The 17789-nt window shown below is 38.4% G+C and overlaps 1 protein-coding gene across 4 annotated transcripts in view; it reads right to left on the reverse strand.

Annotated features, from left to right (window-relative positions):
- Nucleotides 1-17789, reverse strand: part of NREP (neuronal regeneration related protein) — a 29283-nt gene that overhangs the window by 2421 nt on the left and 9073 nt on the right. For all 4 annotated transcript variants that reach the window (XM_055387548.2, XM_063706705.1, XM_063706706.1 and 1 more), the window contains one exon: nucleotides 3996-4073. In XM_055387548.2, coding sequence (XP_055243523.1) covers nucleotides 3996-4073 — 78 coding nt within the window. The remainder of the gene's footprint in view (nucleotides 1-3995; nucleotides 4074-17789) is intronic.

A 17789-nucleotide genomic window follows, 5' to 3' on the forward strand; every position in this document is an offset into this window, starting at 1 on the left:
CTAAGTCTCTCCTCACAATCCTGATGAGTAAGGTTTTTGTGTTTCTGACTAGAATAATTCAATCTCAGTGTGACTACTGATCTGCCGCCACGTGGCTTCCCAGACACACTGCTGCAGCGCCAACAGTGGAGAGGAGCTCTCCATCACAACCAGACAGCAGAAGCACAGCACAGTGAAGCACACCTGCCCACATGATGCACAATAAAGGTATTAACTTACAACAGATGGATTTTATGCCCTGTACAGGTATGAACACAGTGAAGATTTGACGATGGTCTCTCTTTTAGCTGAACTCTGGAGTTTTAATTAAATTACTGACATTTTCTTGGAGGAAATTATCCTTTGTGGTTTTAAAACGTGGGTTTTTTTTTTTTTTTTTTGCTCAAGTCACATGTTCTAACAAGACAGTTTTAATAAGCCAATTTGACTAGATGTAAAGTACTTGGATTAAAGTGATAATCTTACTTTGTGGCCTACAAATTAACACATCTGAATTTCTTTTTAAGAATTCAGAAACCAGTAACTTCCAAACAACTTGAAATTGAATAAATATTTTCAGCAACCCGGGGGTGAACTAAATGCAACAGATTATTCAACTTTAAAAAGTCTTACTTACTGTACAGATTTTCCATATTAAACATCTGGTATGCCTCAATTTTTTACTTAAAAGTCTCGGCCTTTGAGAGCATACAGCCTTTTTTGCACATACATAACCATGATGTACTTTAATACTCCAATCTTAGGTTGTGATTTTAGAGGTTGTTTTGGTATCATTAAATACCAATGGGACCAAACCAGAAAATTAAATAAAAATATAATTCACCACTCACACACCCTTAAGGGTCTAGATTCAATTTCCAAAAGCATAATATTGGGTAGTTACTTGCAGTTGTGGAAATAATTTCAATCTTGGAATCTTGGTACACAATCCCAAAATTTAAAAAAAAAAAAAAAAAAAAAGGAAATCCACTGTAATCCCAGTGTCTTTAAAATAATGCTGCCAGCCCGACCCCACCTCACCCCACAGTCAACCAGTTACCATGGTTCAGGATAGGACAAACTTAGGTTTTGGACAAATGAAGAGTTCAATGGCTGTTAATTGTCACAGGCAAGAAAAGAAGGAAAAACCAAAAGTTGATAAATGTTAACTCAACAATTATACTCTTTACACAGCTTGCCTTAAAACTGCTCCAGTTCAGACTTACTCTGTTCAAAAGTGAATATACAGAACGTTAGTGTATCTCTCTATTTAAATCTCAGTCTCAGTACTAATCTTCTACCTCCATGAAACATACGCAACAAAACAAAAGGAAGAGCTAGGGATTTGGGAAGAGGCACTACCAGAAAAAAAGAAAGTGACGATTATTTCAGATTTGAATTTACCATTTTTTCTGTTTAAAGGTCCCAGATAATATACATTTCTTCATTCATTATTCATTTTCTGAGTGCCTACTATGGCTGGAGTACTCTCTTCGATTTTAAGCTTAGAGACTGAAACAGAAACAGTCCCTGCCCATCTCACCCTTCATTAACCTGCTGTGTGGAAGACAAGCATACAGACTGGACCCTCATGAGGCAATGGTAGTAGGGCCCACAGGGAGGTGTGCTACTGAAGCACCCTGAGGGCCTGGAGCCCAACATGCCCGTGGAGAGAGGTGCTCCTGAGGAGACAGAGTTCTGTGCGTTCTCCTTATGGAGTCCTGGGTTTACTAGATTTCAATCCTCTTCCCCTGACTGATTTCAATCCACACACCCTCCCACTATTTTTTTTTTAAATAATAGGCTTTCTGCCCCCACTAAAGGAATTTTAGGCTTCTGCAACAAGTGGAGGAGGCATTTTGAAGATGGGACACAAAGAAGTCTTCTTTCTCCAGATCCAGAAGTCAGGCCTTATAAGAATTCAAGCCAAAAAAAGTTCATCCATGGGAAAAACGGTTCTTCTATCATCCAGCACGTATTTGTGCCAACAGAGCTGAGGGACTTGAGTAATTCAAGAGTCTAGGGGTTGGGGGGCAGATGTGTCCAGTGGCTCCCACAGCCCCGCCATCCTGAAAGTCACACCAGTTAATGTGCCTCGGGGTGGATCAGCCCTCCCGACAGACGACTACTAGGAAATTAATCCCCAGTTAATAATGTGCTTTGGACCAAGTAAGTCAAGATTATTTTTCCTACAATTATACAAAGATATGCTTTTCCAGAAGGGAACTTCTGGAAAAAGAACAAATAACACTATGCTTAAAATATTATTCACATATTTAGAGAAGAAAGAACTTAAAATAGCAGAAGACCTGAATACCATGATCCACGGTGCCCACCCCTGGGAGCATGTCTTTGTGTGGGACAAGACCTAGCACAGCAGGGCTGGCTTTCTAAGGGTACGGTGAGGCACCACTGAACTCATCAAGGAACTATGCCTAGTCTTGCCCCTCTGGTTTATGTCACCAGTATCAAAGAGAGAGGACCTCTGGATGCCTGAATGAGGCAAGAACTAATGTGAAGGCTATACTTTGGTTTGTTTTCATATCTTGCCCTCAGCTGCCTTAAGAGAATTATGCCCTGATCTGGCACAGTGATGAATGTCTATGGTTATACTGCTGCTGCCGCTGGTGTGCTGCTGGTGAGGTGGTGGGGTGTGGGTGTCTTTTAAGGAAAGCGCTACTATTTTAGCTCTCTTCCACTCCAGCTCTACAAATCAGTGCAAGTCTAGTTCAGGCAGGGTCAAACCATTTTGTTCACCTACTTTCCTGCCAGTGATTTCAACCTTGACCTTCAAAAAGGCTCTGCAAGATTAAAAGTGATTTAAGATTGTTTTCTTTCAGTGCAAACTGCCAGCTGATACAACCTCTTCAGTTTCTGCCTGCCAGTATAAGATAGGGAATTGTTGAGACTATTTAGTGTAAATAAAATAATTTCTTAAACATTGAAATACCAGTAACAGCTGGGGGAGGACTCACCATTAGTCAATTACACTTATGAAACTTTCAAATAGAAATTTTATTTTCAGTGGATTCTGTTTTTCTTTCTTAACTGCAAAATCAGCAAGTCATTGGTTAAAAAGTATACTCTTCCTGCTTGAAGTCAAATAAGTATTTACCCTAAGAGGCAAAGTCCAGTATCTACAGTAAAAACTGGTAAGTAGTTGTTATTGTTTGTTTCAGAAATTATGCTAAAATCTAAAATATAAATTTTACAAATTTTCTTGAGGCAGAGAACTGCCACACCTAAGATGTCAGAACAATGAAACCGCATTTATAAAAAATGGTTTTTAGGCTCAAAAATTAGAAGAAAGAAATGTAACAGTTTTTTGTTCCTCCCTTTTGCTTCATGGATAATCTTATCAGACCTTCAGACTTCATTAGCAGACAATTAATAGTCATCTTATACTTTTAAGAAATCTTTTAGTTTGATCATTGTATTTGAGTTTGTCTAACCAGAAATGGAACCGATTTAAAACCTGTAAACTGTACTTTGATAAACTGATTCCATGTTTTAAGTGAAAATTTTTCATTCATGAGGAAGATAATGTGAACTTTAAGTCACAGGACTTTAGGATATTTTTTAAAAGTACATTATTTCCCCCAGCACTTTGGGAGGCCGAGGCGGGCGGATCACGAGGTCAGGAGATCGAGACCATCCTGGCTAACACAGTGAAACCCCGTCTCTACTAAAAAATACAAAAAATTAGCCGGGCGTGGTGGCGGGCGCCTGTAGTCCCAGCTACGCGGGAGGCTGAGGCAGGAGAATGGCGTGAACCCGGGAGGCGGAGCTTGCAGTGAGCCGAGATCGCGCCACTGCACTCCAGCCTGGGCGACAGAGCGAGACTCCGTCTCAAAAAAAAAAAAAAAGTACATTATTTCCAAGGTCATCATAGTATCAGATTAATGGATTGTTATAGCAGCCTATAATGGGTATTAAAATGAAAAAGCTCTGATATTTTAAAACAATTGTTTCTATATTGGAAATAGTGTTAACAAAATGGCATCTAAGGATCTTACCTTAGGAAGCCTTCCCTCCATGTCCTTGTTTGGAAATGGTTCTTGACTGACCCAGACAAAGAGTTCTGGGTAATAAACCTATAGAGGCACAAAAGCATACACATTCAGATTAAAAACAGGATCCACTCTGAAACTACACGGGATAACCTTAATGAGCTCAATTCTCCTCAATGGTTACTTATTCCCGACTGCAACTTAGAGTACTGGGGAAACCATTAACTCTTTCAAACTGTTAGTGTGCTTCTGAATACGCACTGCACTCAGGAGAGTTTCAGCTCGATGTCTTCCAAGATTAAGTCCAATAAAGCAGAGATATCAATCAATGTTATTTTTAGCAGGCAAAGTAGCAGCTTAATGGTATGTCTGGCTGAGTGCACTAAGTCATCGGGGAGGTCTAACTTTCAAAGGATTCTATGATAAGTATCCTTGCAAAACTCCATCAAACACTGTTAAGGGTTATTCTGATCATTTATTAGAAGGCCAAAGATTATGAACAAAATAAAAGAGGAAAGAAAGCAGCAGCCCAGATTCTCTCCAAGTCCATGTGGCCAGTGACAACACATTCTGCCCAGCTGCCTGAAACAGCCAAGTGTCTGAGGGAGGGGCGGGAGATAGGTGTCATCACCATGAATGATTCAGAGAATACTAGCTGATGAATTCAGTGGTGGGAGGGGGTGGAGCGAGGGAGTGGAACTGAGTAACTCTTCTTTAAATATACAAAGGATGATTAGCATAAGGTTGCCGACCAGCTGTTCTCCATCTTCAGTAATGACAGGAGAGGGGAAAGGCCTTAAAATTACAACTAAGATTTGGGTCAGCTCTAAGGAAGAACTCAGCATAAGAATTGTCAAATAATTACTAAAAGAAATTAGAGAAAAACTGTGAAATCTTCTTTAAAAAATTTAGAAACAGAATCCGACAACCATCTGTCAGGGCTAATTCACATTTAATATAGTTCTGATTGAAAGCAGAGTGAAATTAGGTAAGATTCCCTCCAGATCTGATTCTCCAAATTCTGCAATAAATAAGCCTCACATTTAATAAACAACAATTAAGAGTCACACCTCATTAACAGATTAACAAACAGACTTAGATGTGTGTTTAGATTTTGGTTTTGGAAGCCGTAATTGAGGTAACCTAATCATTGAGTTGACTGTAATGCTTGGTATACCCCGATCAATCCATTTTGTCAGGGGATCTAGGGTAGGAAATGTAGATGGCTAAGTGTGTTCACTCTTCGGAATAATTGAACAGTAACTATCTTTGCTCTACACCAGTGACATTTATAGCACATCCTAACTTACAAAGCAGTTTTGCATACATTACTTAATTTGTCCTGATGATAAGCCAATAATATTGGTCTTATCATTAAACAAATGAAGAAATTGAAACTCAAAAAGGTCGACTTGCCCCAAGTCACACAGGTAGTGTAGGGTAGGACTGAAACTCACACTAGGTTTCCAGATTCTAAACTTCAGTTCCTTCCACTATCCTGCTGCCCTCGCATTATCCCAGAATGCAAATCGCCTACCACCACTCCCTCAAAATTATACCAGTCCACAGCCGCCACCCACGTTTGGGTCTTAAAGAGAGCTCATTCTGCAAGAGCTAGAACTATTTTCTTTTTGGACTGGGTCTGTTTTCTGAGCCATGTGGTTCCCCTCACCCCAACCACCTTACTTTTCCACATATTTCCTCTCCTGTGCCCAGCTCCTTCAGAAAGTAATCCACCATCTGCCTTGTTTGGGACAAGCAGCCATTTCTGACATTTCCTTTATCCAGGAATGGGTGAAGAAAACAAAATAATCTCAAATACACAAGCTTTTTTCAGACTTATAACAAAGTCACAGCACACAAAAGCCCAGTCTGGGCTCAACTTTAGGGGACCCCAAGTTTGAATCTACTGTTAAATTCACTTCATATAAATGGATATAAAGTGATTACATTTCTATATTACCACTTTAAAAATCATATTTCAAGTACAGTCTTAAAATATTAGTGAGAAATTAAGTTCTGTTGGAAACCAAAAACGTTGATAAAAGTACATGTAAAAACTTTGTAGGCACAGGAAGCAATGAAAAGCAAGGTCAGGTAAGTATTGTCATTCTTGCGTTCTTGTGCTTTTCTGGGATATTCCATTTTAACGAAATGACACTGCTTTAACATTTAACTTCTAAGCATCATTACTAAAACTACCAAAGTCTAATTTGTAGGGGAAAATAGCTTGCCTTTCAGAAATTATTACACCTATTCTAACAATCTGTTGTTCTAAGAACTCTCCATTTGCTAAAAACAAAAACAAAAACAAAAACAAAAAAAAAGCCAATGACTTTTGCCAAAGAACTTGGGAACATGAATATCTGACAGCAAAACACATATGACTAAGGAAACTTTCTCCCTTACTTCATATTTGTTACATTGACCAAGGCATTTTTTTTCACTATTAGGCTTTTCTAACACATTAGGCATTTTTTAGTATTTGAATCATAAAGTAATCATTGTATACTTTTAGAAAAATGAACGTTGCTTTGGCCTTCTGGTAGTTTTCCAATCTCCTTCAAAGTCAGAACCTTAAGCCAAAAATGGCAGGGGCAGAGGAGTCTCAGTTACATTCTTAAAACCTGCTTGGCTGGTATCTAAGAACTCAGCATATCCCTAGACATAGTATCTATCTAAAGGAGATATTTAAACTTTTCATTTTTTTAAGCACAGCTAGTTTTAAGAAACCGTGGTAAATTACTGGAAACAAATATGATCTACCTGCATTACAGCGTTGTTCTTTCTTATACCTGCAGTATTTTGAGACTCTGAAGTGAAGAGCTTAAGAGAAAAGATCTATTGACAATCATTAATTACCTTTGCTCTCAAATGATTCAGACCTGACCTTTGGTATTCCGCAAGGGCCGGAATTTCCATTCCATTCCCAGTGCTGGATGTGGAGAATGGGTGGTCCCAAGCAACAATCATTTGCCTTTCTGTCAAAAGCTGTCTCGGTTTAAATGTACTGTATTTTCTCTGCCTCTTCTTCTCATCGGAACATGTTCTAGTCTACTCGCCAGGTGCTACTTCTGGCAGTCAGAAATAGTGCCACTTTTCAACTTCAAGTTTCTTACCAACCTTTTGTGCATTCATGCAGCAAGAGTTCATGAAATAGCTGCAAAGTGCTGGACACTGTTAGATTCTGGGCATTGCAAGAGAAACAGAGTTTCTGCCTTCTAGATGCTCAAGTCTGGGGGTGGGGCAGGTACAGCAGGGGTGATCAATCCACAAAAATTTACTTTTAAAAATGTGTTATGGGCTGACTTGTATCACCTCAAAATTCATATGGGGAAGTCCTAACCACCAATACCTCAGAATGTGATTGTATTTGGAAACAGGATCTTTACAGAGGCAATTAAGTTAAAATAAGGACATCAGGGTGGGCCCTAATCTCAAGTGACCCATGTCCTTCTAAGAAGAGATTAGGACACAGATACACAGAGGAAAGACCATATGAAGACACAGGGAGAAGACAGCCATCTACAAGCCGAGAAGGGAGGCCTCAGAAGAAACCAACCCTGCCAACATCTTGATCTCAGACTTCCAGCCTCCAGATTGTTTGTTAGAAAATAAATTTCTGTTGTTTAAGCTGCCCAGTCTGTGGCACTTTGTTATGGCAGCCCTCGCAAACTAAACACAGTGTGCTTTTTAAGGGCAACAACAAAAAAGAAACATATAGGTTATGTCAAATGTAATAGCTGCTGGAACATCTATCAACAGACTAAACAACAAACAAAACCAACATTTAGCATAATATCCAGTAGTGCTGTCAACAAAGGAAATGGGGGTGGCAGTGAGCACATCTGGGAGGGCATTGGATGGCTGTCAGAATCAGCCAAGGAAGATAGAAGGGTGAGGCATAAGTGCAGAATAAGCTCCATGCAGGCAAGTGGCCCTGTAGCCAGGTCTCCCTGCAGCTCCTAGGGGCCACAGCAGTAACAAGACGCACATGAACCCATGAGTTTCTGTGCCCTCAGTTTTCTAACTAGTTCAGAATATTAGGAACTGACAATGACCCTATCACTGAAGCTTTTGAGTGCTGATAATATGAGGGTCAGAAAACTGGTAAGCTGATCTAGCTATCTAGAGTCCATCTGTGCTTGCTGAACTGTAAAGCTGCCCATTCTTCTTGGTGCTCATCAACTGACACTCCAAACATGGACACGTGGCTGATACTGCATTCCATTCATTCATTGTCTGAATTCAAGTTTGTGTTTTTCATGAAGGCCAATTAAATTAACTTTCTTTTTGACACTTCATTGAATTCTCTATTGTTGTTTCGGTGGTTTGCATCTAGAAAATTTAAGTGTTCTGGGTATGGGAATACCTCAAAACTGTTGTTTCATTAAACAAACCAAAGTTTGCATTAATCTTCACAAAAAGTATGTCTTCTTTTAAAACTGTTTTTTCCATGTATACAATAAACAATTGTTTTTGCCCAAATAAAATCCTCAAAACCCTCCAGAATACTATTCTTCCAGAAGTCTATTAGAAAATCAGAAAAGCAAATCGTACCTTCAACAATTGAGAAAACAAAAATGCTAGTTTAAAAAAAAAAAGTAGGGGGAAGGAAAATTTTGTTACTTTAATTTGGAGAATATGCAACAGTTTTGTTTGAATTCTGGGGAAGTTTGAGTGTTTATACTTGTCACTGAATAGATTGGTTAATGCATCTTTTTCTATGATGCTATATTTATCTCACTGACAATTAGGTTGAAAAACAACAGAACGTCATAAAGAACCGCACTGGTTTAAAATATACCAATCATGACTTGTATTTAGATATCCTTGATCAATTCTTAGGAAATACCAATTTTATGCTTTTGGGTATAATTAATATACTTAAACCCACTATATATTTAAATATTACTTATAGTGAAAATGTGCTATTTCGTACTGATTCTCTTGAATGTATTGATAGTTGGGTAAGTTTCAATATTCTATCACAGCATACAAATTGGAAATAAAATACTCAGGGTTTTGTCCCTCCCTTCCTTCTTTCCTTTCTTTTGAGGCTTGTTTTACTCTTTGGACAGTGCATCATGAAAAATAACTGCATTTTTAAAGTCTATAAAGTAATTAGCTCACCGGTAATTATTGCTTAGTATAAACTATTATTAATAGCTGACAACTAGTGCTCCAAATTAGAAAAATGAAATGTGGGAAAATTCAGAGACCAGTCCTCCAAGGTCCTAAAAAATATGCAAACTAGATTATTGCTTAAATTATTTTTCAAACACTTTTTAAGCTTTTCATTTCAAAATTTGCTATTTATTTTTCAATGGCATGGTCCAAATACAGAATCAATGTAAAAGTTCTCGGACATGTTTCCTATCAATCACTTCTACTACATTGCAGGTAAAATTTGAATCATATCTACTTATTACCTGTTTCTAAATTTGTATTTTCCTCTGTTCATTTACTGTCTTTATCAATATTTCTTTGGGGAGACTGTTCTATGAGAATGATACTTAAAGGCAGGATTCTATCTTTTTGCAGAGGCTAAATACACCACACACATAAATGCTGCTTACTTCATTAGTTAACATACATTTTCAGAAATCTGCCATGAAGATACGTTGCATGGTTTGGTTGTTAACGACCGTAACTGTAATATTATTCTTTATCCCTGATGGGGTCCTATAGGGTTAAAGAATGCACACTGTGGTTCCTTTATAACTAAACAGGATGGGTATGGGTATCTGTCTCCTGCAATTAGGAAAGCCGACTAGGGCAGCAGGGGTCCAACCTGTATAATCAATTCTTTCTGCAGCAAAGGGGTATATTTCATAATCTTTCTGCCAATTAAATAGTATGTGTCTTTATGTGTACATGTTTTATTCCGCCTAACTAGCCAGGAGGTTGTGAAACCTAGTACTGTAATTCAAGGAGAATTCATGCGCATATACATACACTTCCTTTCTGCAAAAACCCTTTGAAGTGGTGCTATAAAGAATCTCCCTCAAAAGCCGCTCTGTTCGCAGGTGTTACTGGTCATATGAGAGGGCCAAATGTAAACTGAAACCATAAATGAGCTACAAGGATCATTTTCTCTGAACAACATTACATCAAACATTAGATGGTGCCAAAAGATGATGCACTGTGCTGTCTCTCTAGAGACGTAGTCTTAGAGATCTGCCTAACCTTGTGAATGCTGCTTGGAGAAGAAGCACACAGTGGGGAAAACACGTTGCCACTGGAAGACAGAAAGATAAGCCTTCAGAACACTGGGCCATTCAGATGATGTACGTAACCTCTGCACATTCTGGAAAGCAGAATAAAAGTGCTGGGGCTTAGGTTGGCAAGCATTCTGGCTTGGGAGCTAAACGAAACATGCACTGACCTAATTTAAACACACACATACACACAGACACACAGACACACACACACACACACACACACACACACACACACACACACACACACACATACATACACCGGAGCTGGCTGTGGTAACAATGGGTAATTACAGAGTATGCATTATGAACACCCAACTACTGCACTCTATAGTCATAAATGCCCTCCTGCTAGAAAGGAAAGGAAGGCCTTTGTGGCACCTGCTGACACTCCTTGAGTTTCATTGCCTGGTAAGTCCTTAACATGTACAAATAGAGGTTGGGGGAGACAACTGTGTTTCAATAAGGAAGACAATGATGGCTCACTAATTGGTTAAACCCATTGGCATTAGCTTCGCTTCGGGAGCATATTCCCACTACGGGCACAGAAAACATTCATATTTTATTAATATTATGCCACAGATGATGTTACTGTCCAACATTACATGTCATGAAGGCAAAAGATTTACAATTCTTGATTTTATGAGTTGGGGTGTCTGAAACAAGCTTTGCAGACTTTAATAGTGGAATCCTCTAAATTCACTCTGCTCATTGTGAAGCCATCTTGAGAGGCCACTGATGAATATGTGGGAACCTGACAGCTGTGCAATTTTATTTCTAGACTTTAACTAGGCACAGAAAGGAAAAGGAAATCTCCTTGCTGGCAACAAAATGAAAGTGTTTACATGTGAAATTAATCGTCAGCACAAAGAGCTTTCACAGTCACTCTGTTCCACAATGTAATATTCTGCTTGTTTGGCTGCTGAGTGTTTTAAAATTTTATTTCTAAGAATAATAGCAAAGACTTTCAAGGGGGGCAAGAAATCAAGTCAGGAGCCAGCCACAAAAGGTTAACAGAATTACCCGACTTTTCTTTATCACCACGACTTAAAACCATTCATTACGTGAGTTTTCTGGGCTTTGATGGTACATGGTTCAAGGCCAGGTGCAGCAACGGCCAGCTAATTCAAGCATAGTGAACACGGAGGTCAGCTGCAAACATTTACGTTGTGCAACATCGTGTTCCTCTCATTCCTGCCCCATTCCTTTCCAATAAGAGCACATTTAGCACAAAGCAATCCACCTAAAGACTCCATAAATCCAAAAAAGGGAGTCACTGATCGAGGAATTCTCAGATTTCTGCCAAGGCACCCTCCCTTGGACTGGAGGTCAGCCTGGTACAGTAATCGGAGCCAAACTGTGGACTGGACTCAAGGAATTAAGTTCAGCACTTCAAATCTTGACTTTTAATGGGCAATTTTTCTTTTCAGCAATGAAGAGAAAACAAAGTACAAATGGCTGGTAACAGCCCAAAGTAAACCAGGAGAAAAAGTACAAGAATAAAGCCTGGATACAAATCTTATAAGTAATATCTAAGAGCCTTTCCAAACAATGGGAAAAAAATAAAGCAGCCTTTTTAAAACTTGGTTTGAGATTATGCAGTTGTGAGTGAACAATAATAAAGCAAAGGCCACAATACAAGATAGTTGCTCTCTTTAGTGAAGAAAAAAAAAAAATCAGCCTTTGTTAGCTTGCAGCAAAAAGGCCCCTCAGGCATTTAAGCACAGCATAAGCTTTTCTTTGCCCCTGTGACCTCAAGAAATATGTTAATTCAAGAAATATGTTAATAAAATCTTTTACCTCCCTGGAGTGGAACCAGAATAAATATTTACTTAACACATCTGAGTCTAAGTCTGGCCCACCTTATTCCATTATATAAATTGGTTTTAATTTGTAACTAAGAAATTAGGAATATGACATCTTGTGATGTTTCTCCTACTTTTAAGATATATTAAGAATTTAAAAAGAAAGAAAAAACTTGAATACTAATTCTATATTATGCCCCAGCACACCAAACTGCACTTGTGAATTTTAGAATGGTATTATTCACCACAATTGAGAGTAAAAGCTGTTGATATGCTTTCTAATACTAGACATCTGGAGTAGCAGGGCTTTTTCCAAGCACATTCCAAGGTTAATAGGAAACATCTAGACTTGCTTTTATTAGCTGGTTTGAATAATTTTAAGTTTGCTATGCCGAGTTTCACCTTCAAATAACTATATGAAGTTTAATTTCTAGTCACCAAGAATGCTATTTTTTCTTTCCTTCTGTCCAAAAATTACTGTGCTATCCACTAAAATCTCATGAAAATTTTCCCCCAACAACACGAAAGAACAATTATTCAAAAATACGATTTCTTTTGTTAAAGCCTTCAGTTAAGGGCTGATGAGGTAAGTATTTATTTAGACATAGGATTTTGGATTTTTCTTGGTCTGGGTGGATGAGATAGCTAGTTGCTTTGAAGAGTCTGAAGATATTTCAAAGCATTCCTCTTGTTGACATGTGCAAGACAGAGCTTTCCAGAAAGTCTGCATTTTCTCCCAAAGTGCTCATTCCAAAAGAAACTATTCACTCTTTCCATCAATGTATCCTCTTCTACTGGTAGCTGCAAACCCTTCAGCATTTAGCTAAAGTTATTTCACAATTCAATGCTTGTCTTGCACTGTCCTGGTCATTTAAAAACTGGTATCTCTTCAATAGCAAATAGTATCATAACAGACCACTAAATTTGGAGGGAAAGTGGTTTCTATTCCAGATGGATGTAATTAAAATCGGTGTAAATCACAGGGTACAGAATTCTTATCTGGTAAGAATTCTGACTTTTTTTTAAAGAAGAAAAAATATATCCAGATCTGTATCCACATGCTATTTAAATGCTTAGGACAAAAAGAAGCCACTAAGAGGCTTCTAAGAAAACTGTCAGAAAACTAAAAGTACAAAAGGAATGGAATAGGGTTAGAATGGATACGCCCCTGCACACCACCTGGGTTTTCAACCCCTCTGGGTGGAGCCAAGTCTGATTAAGTAGAGGGCTTCTCTCTGATGAGGGATTCAGTCCGGCAGTACCATGTGAGGCAGAGAAGGCTGAAAGGAGGAGCTCCCAACCCAAACAGATGTGTTTCAGGGCTAGTTGTCACCCAAGAAACACAGGCTTCAAGAGTTGTGAAAATCCAAACTAGAGGCTTAAGTTCCCTAGAAAAAGAATCATCGGTAGTTTAATATGAAAAAGGTAGTAGTGGAAACTCAGGCTTTCATTCCAAATTCTGACTGTATTCTCCAACAAGAGAAGACCTCAACCACAGATTTTTCCCCTCAGTCTTTCTTCCATTGTAAACCAAACACCACAACTATACTTCTCCAAAAGAAGGGAACTATGAGCAATAAACAGGAGTAGTTGGAACCCACAGAGACAGAGTATGTAAATTCGGGAACCCACAGTTTTCTGTAGAAATGCATAATACAATCCACTATAATGTTTTGTTAACGTTGGGCATGTTTTCCAGGTGCACTCATTTAATCTTCACAATGTTACCGCAAGGAAGAAATAAACCCATATATATAAAGCGCTGGCAACAGGATCAGGCACATAAGTAAGCAGATCTCTGTTAGCTACTATTATCATCATCGTCACCATTTTACAGATGAGAACACTGAGGGAGAATAGTCAGGGAACCTGCCCAAGGTCTCCAGTGTTCATGTGTTGCTACAGTCCTGGAGGAAAGACCAGTCTCAGAGTAACAACTTTGGCTTGGCTACATTAAGACTTTGGATCTAATTAAACCCAAGCAATACTAGTAACCACAGTTTTTTTCTTTTTTCAATGTTCCCTGGAAGGAAATGTCCAGCACAATATAAATATGTAGCATCATTGCAGCTAATAACAAAATGCATTTGCTGAGAAACCAGATTGTTTTATATGACCCCCAAATGAACTCTCAAACAGTTCCTTCTCAGATGGCTACCAATGGACAATCTAATTCAGTATAGCTTTCTCTTTCATCAAATGCATTTGAAATCCTGTTCACTATAACTTTGCTTTTCAAAATGTTAACTCAATTTAAAAACAAACTGCTTAGTTAAAAAATATTTTATCAATGATCTGCAGACACACAAACCATATACTGCATAAAAATATGAAGTGTTTTTGTTCCTCTCAGTTGAAGAATATAAACACTTTTCAGACAAAAGAGGCAGTATATAAGCTACTAAGAATGATAAATTCAGGAAGAAAAATAAATTTAACCAGACTCCATCTGGAAACCTTTAATTAATGTATTAGAAATCCAGCCAGTTCTAAAGATGGACAAATGGAAATATGCAGATGGGGCAACAAACTAATTATTAACATCCTAAAGGTATCAAATAGCAAATAATTAGGTATGCTGTATTTGATCCTCATATTGCAGGTAGAGTACTGTATTCAATCACGGTCAAAGATGTAGTGACCCTCTGACTTCATCTAAACAACATAATAGCTCATCAATTTAGTAAAAATTCACAATGATTATCAGATGAATTGTTTCTATGATGCAAAGAACAAATTTAATTGGATTTCTGATTGAATTGATTGTGCCAGTGTGGACAGTCAAGCCTCATATAGTAAAATTAAAGTTCAAAAAGTGGTTATCATTTTTTTTAAAAAAAAGGAAAAACAGTTGTTTAATAAAGATTAAATGAAAAGATGTGGAGACTTGTCTCCCAGACCTTGATAACAAGATCAAAACAATTTAAGATTCTATTATCAAGAAGTGAAAAAAATATGCAAGGCCAGGGCATTTCATGATATATATTTAGACCCAAGACTCCACAGGGCAGTAAGAAATGGAGACTCAGTTCTGGTCCACAGCATCCAGGCTTTGGAAAAGTTAAATCCAATTAATAAAGGACTAAAATTGTGAAGATAAGGGCTCAGAGATATGGACATAATTTTTGATCCTATATTAACTAAATTGGCTAGGTATATAATCTCAATTACCCAGTCAATAAAGAAATATTTACTAAGTACATTCTGCAGGTATTGAATATTTCATAGGCAGTTTTTAATCCTATACAATTAGCATCTTATCAAAGAGTAAGTCCCATTAGTTTGGGCTGGAAATATCAAAGTAGCAAAGAAAATACTTTTTCAAAAAGATTTTTTCAAACTAAGCCACCAAATCCCTGGAAGTCTACTCAGGAAAGGGGTGGGCTAGTTAATATGATTTATCTATTCAAATTCTAATTCTGTTAACAACACAACTGAAATTCCGATATTGCATGCTTTTAAACGGTGGGTACATTCCCTGCACAGCATTCATTCTTTAAGCTACTATTAACTGGTTCCTCTGATGCAGAAGGCACTAGGTTAAGTGTTCAACCATGTGCTGCCTAACCCACATGGCGCACTGATCTACTGACACTCAACAATGTCTGGCAAATGAGCACAAGAACAGACTTTGACATCATGGTCCCAATGAGCCTTTTGGGTGGCTTTCACTAGGATGACTGAGTGGGAGGCATGAAACAGTACTTTGCGGAGGAAATAGTTAATATCAAACCCTTACTTGGGTCATGTTTATAAGCACCTTAGTCAATAAGTTTTATCCATATAAATACTGACTAGTTTTCCCTTGATAGTCTGACAGTTGGCTGGCAAAGAAGCACTATCTTCTCCTAATTTCTACTCTTTCCTGTCCAAGAATAAGTTCTATATCAGACACCAACTTTATCCAATGAAAGTGTCCTCAGAATGCCCGGACCTGTTTTAAACAAAACAACTTTTGTAGATTTCTCCTTGTTCAGCCACTGGACTGTAGTACTTTTCCCTGCTGGAATTGTATCAAACTCAATTCAGCAGGAAGGCTGTTACCTGCTCCAGTAATCAAAGGACATGGTGTGTGATGGTGATCTGAGTAAGAGCTGGGATGGAGGAGAGAAGAGCTGGAGCTGGCAGCCACAGCAAAACTTCTGTGCACATTATGAGTCTCCCTGTTGTTTTAATTACCTATTGGTGAGTCTTTGGCTTGGCATTTTTATTGGCAACAACTACTTGGCTACTCCCCCTTCCTTTTCAATCAGTGGCTCTGGTTCCCAAATTTCAGTGAAAAGGGGCAGACAGACCTTCCTTTCATGCCACGTTCTCTTATGCTATTTACTCCTCCTCCTTCTTGAATATAAGTTATATTTATATTTTGCTCCATGAAAATAAGGAGGAACACTGAACCAAGCAGTCTAAAATCAGGGATTTAAAAATATCTCTAGCTAGATTATCATAACACTTTCAAGGCAAAAAGCTTAGATTAGAAACCATTCTAAGGTAACAATGGGCAACAATTTTACTTTAAAAGATTTCATTACCCTGTGAAACCAGGGCAGATTTGGTCTACTGTCATGACTGCCTCAGTCAGACTATTGAGACAAACTGTGCTGCCCGCTGGAAAAGCACCATTAATACCCTCACGCATAGTGGCGCCCCACAGCCAGTGTTGTGGATAAGATGTGTGGCACTACCCTAAAGTGATATTCCTTTTTTATCAGACCATACCAACCTAGCTTTCTGGATTCTCAGGACCTCTTCTGCCTAAAGGAGTGCAAAAGGAACACAGAATTTTAGGAGTCATTTTTGTAGTGTGCTTAGATCTCACTTAACTCTTCCCCCTTACTACCCAAACATTTGAGCCTTCTAAAATGTTCACTGAAAGGCTGTTTTCAGTAGTAAATTGTTCATCAGTGTCTGTTCATTTCATTTCCTGGACTGCCTGACTTATAACCAAGCTATCACAGCAGTGCAGTGTCCGGCCATAACTCATTGTATGATACCAAAGTGGGCCACCTGGTCCTGCCCAGAAATAACAGATTGTCATGTATCCATGACCACTGACTCATTCATTTATTCCGCAGACAGTTGTTGATCACTGAGGATGTGCCAGATCCTAGTTAAGTATGGGAGCACAGATCAGACTGGTTCATGGTGTGGGATCTATTCCAAGGTCTCATTAGGAAATGTCAGTGAAGGTTAGAGTTTCCTTTCACTTTGTAGAAAGAGAACACCAAACCACTTTGTAGAAAGAGAACACCAATTTCTCTACAATTTCATTACTGAAAGTTCTCTCTCAGTAATGAAACTTTTCTACATCTGAATTCACCATCCCACTGATAGAGGAAATGGAAAAAAAAGGCATCACAGCCTCAACTGCTACCAAAAAGGGAAAGGTGTTGCTCAGTTACTAAGTGGTCAATATTCTTGTATCAAGTATACAACCTCAGAGGGTAGAAAAACATGCAGAAATAAGCCAGCCGCAAGAAGAAAGTTAAACATGTGATAAGTATACAGAGGAACATAAGAAGATTCCTGCTGAATGTACTATGGTGAGTTTCAGAGAGCAGTTGCCATTCAAATTCAGTCTTGAAGAATGGCTTTATTTTGTCAGGAGGTGTATTCCTTCTAGAATCAAGCTAAGCAAAGGCACAGAAAGAGGGAATCCTGGGGCAGTTGAGAATAAGAAGTAGCCTGGTCCCTCTAAGAAAATATAATCCACTATGGCTAGAAATAAAGGATTAATTCATGTAGTTCCTGGCTTATCTGTCAAGCCACAGAAA

Source organism: Gorilla gorilla, chromosome 4 (assembly GCF_029281585.2).
Source record: "Gorilla gorilla gorilla isolate KB3781 chromosome 4, NHGRI_mGorGor1-v2.1_pri, whole genome shotgun sequence".
In the NCBI taxonomy this organism is placed as follows: Eukaryota; Metazoa; Chordata; class Mammalia; order Primates; family Hominidae; genus Gorilla; species Gorilla gorilla.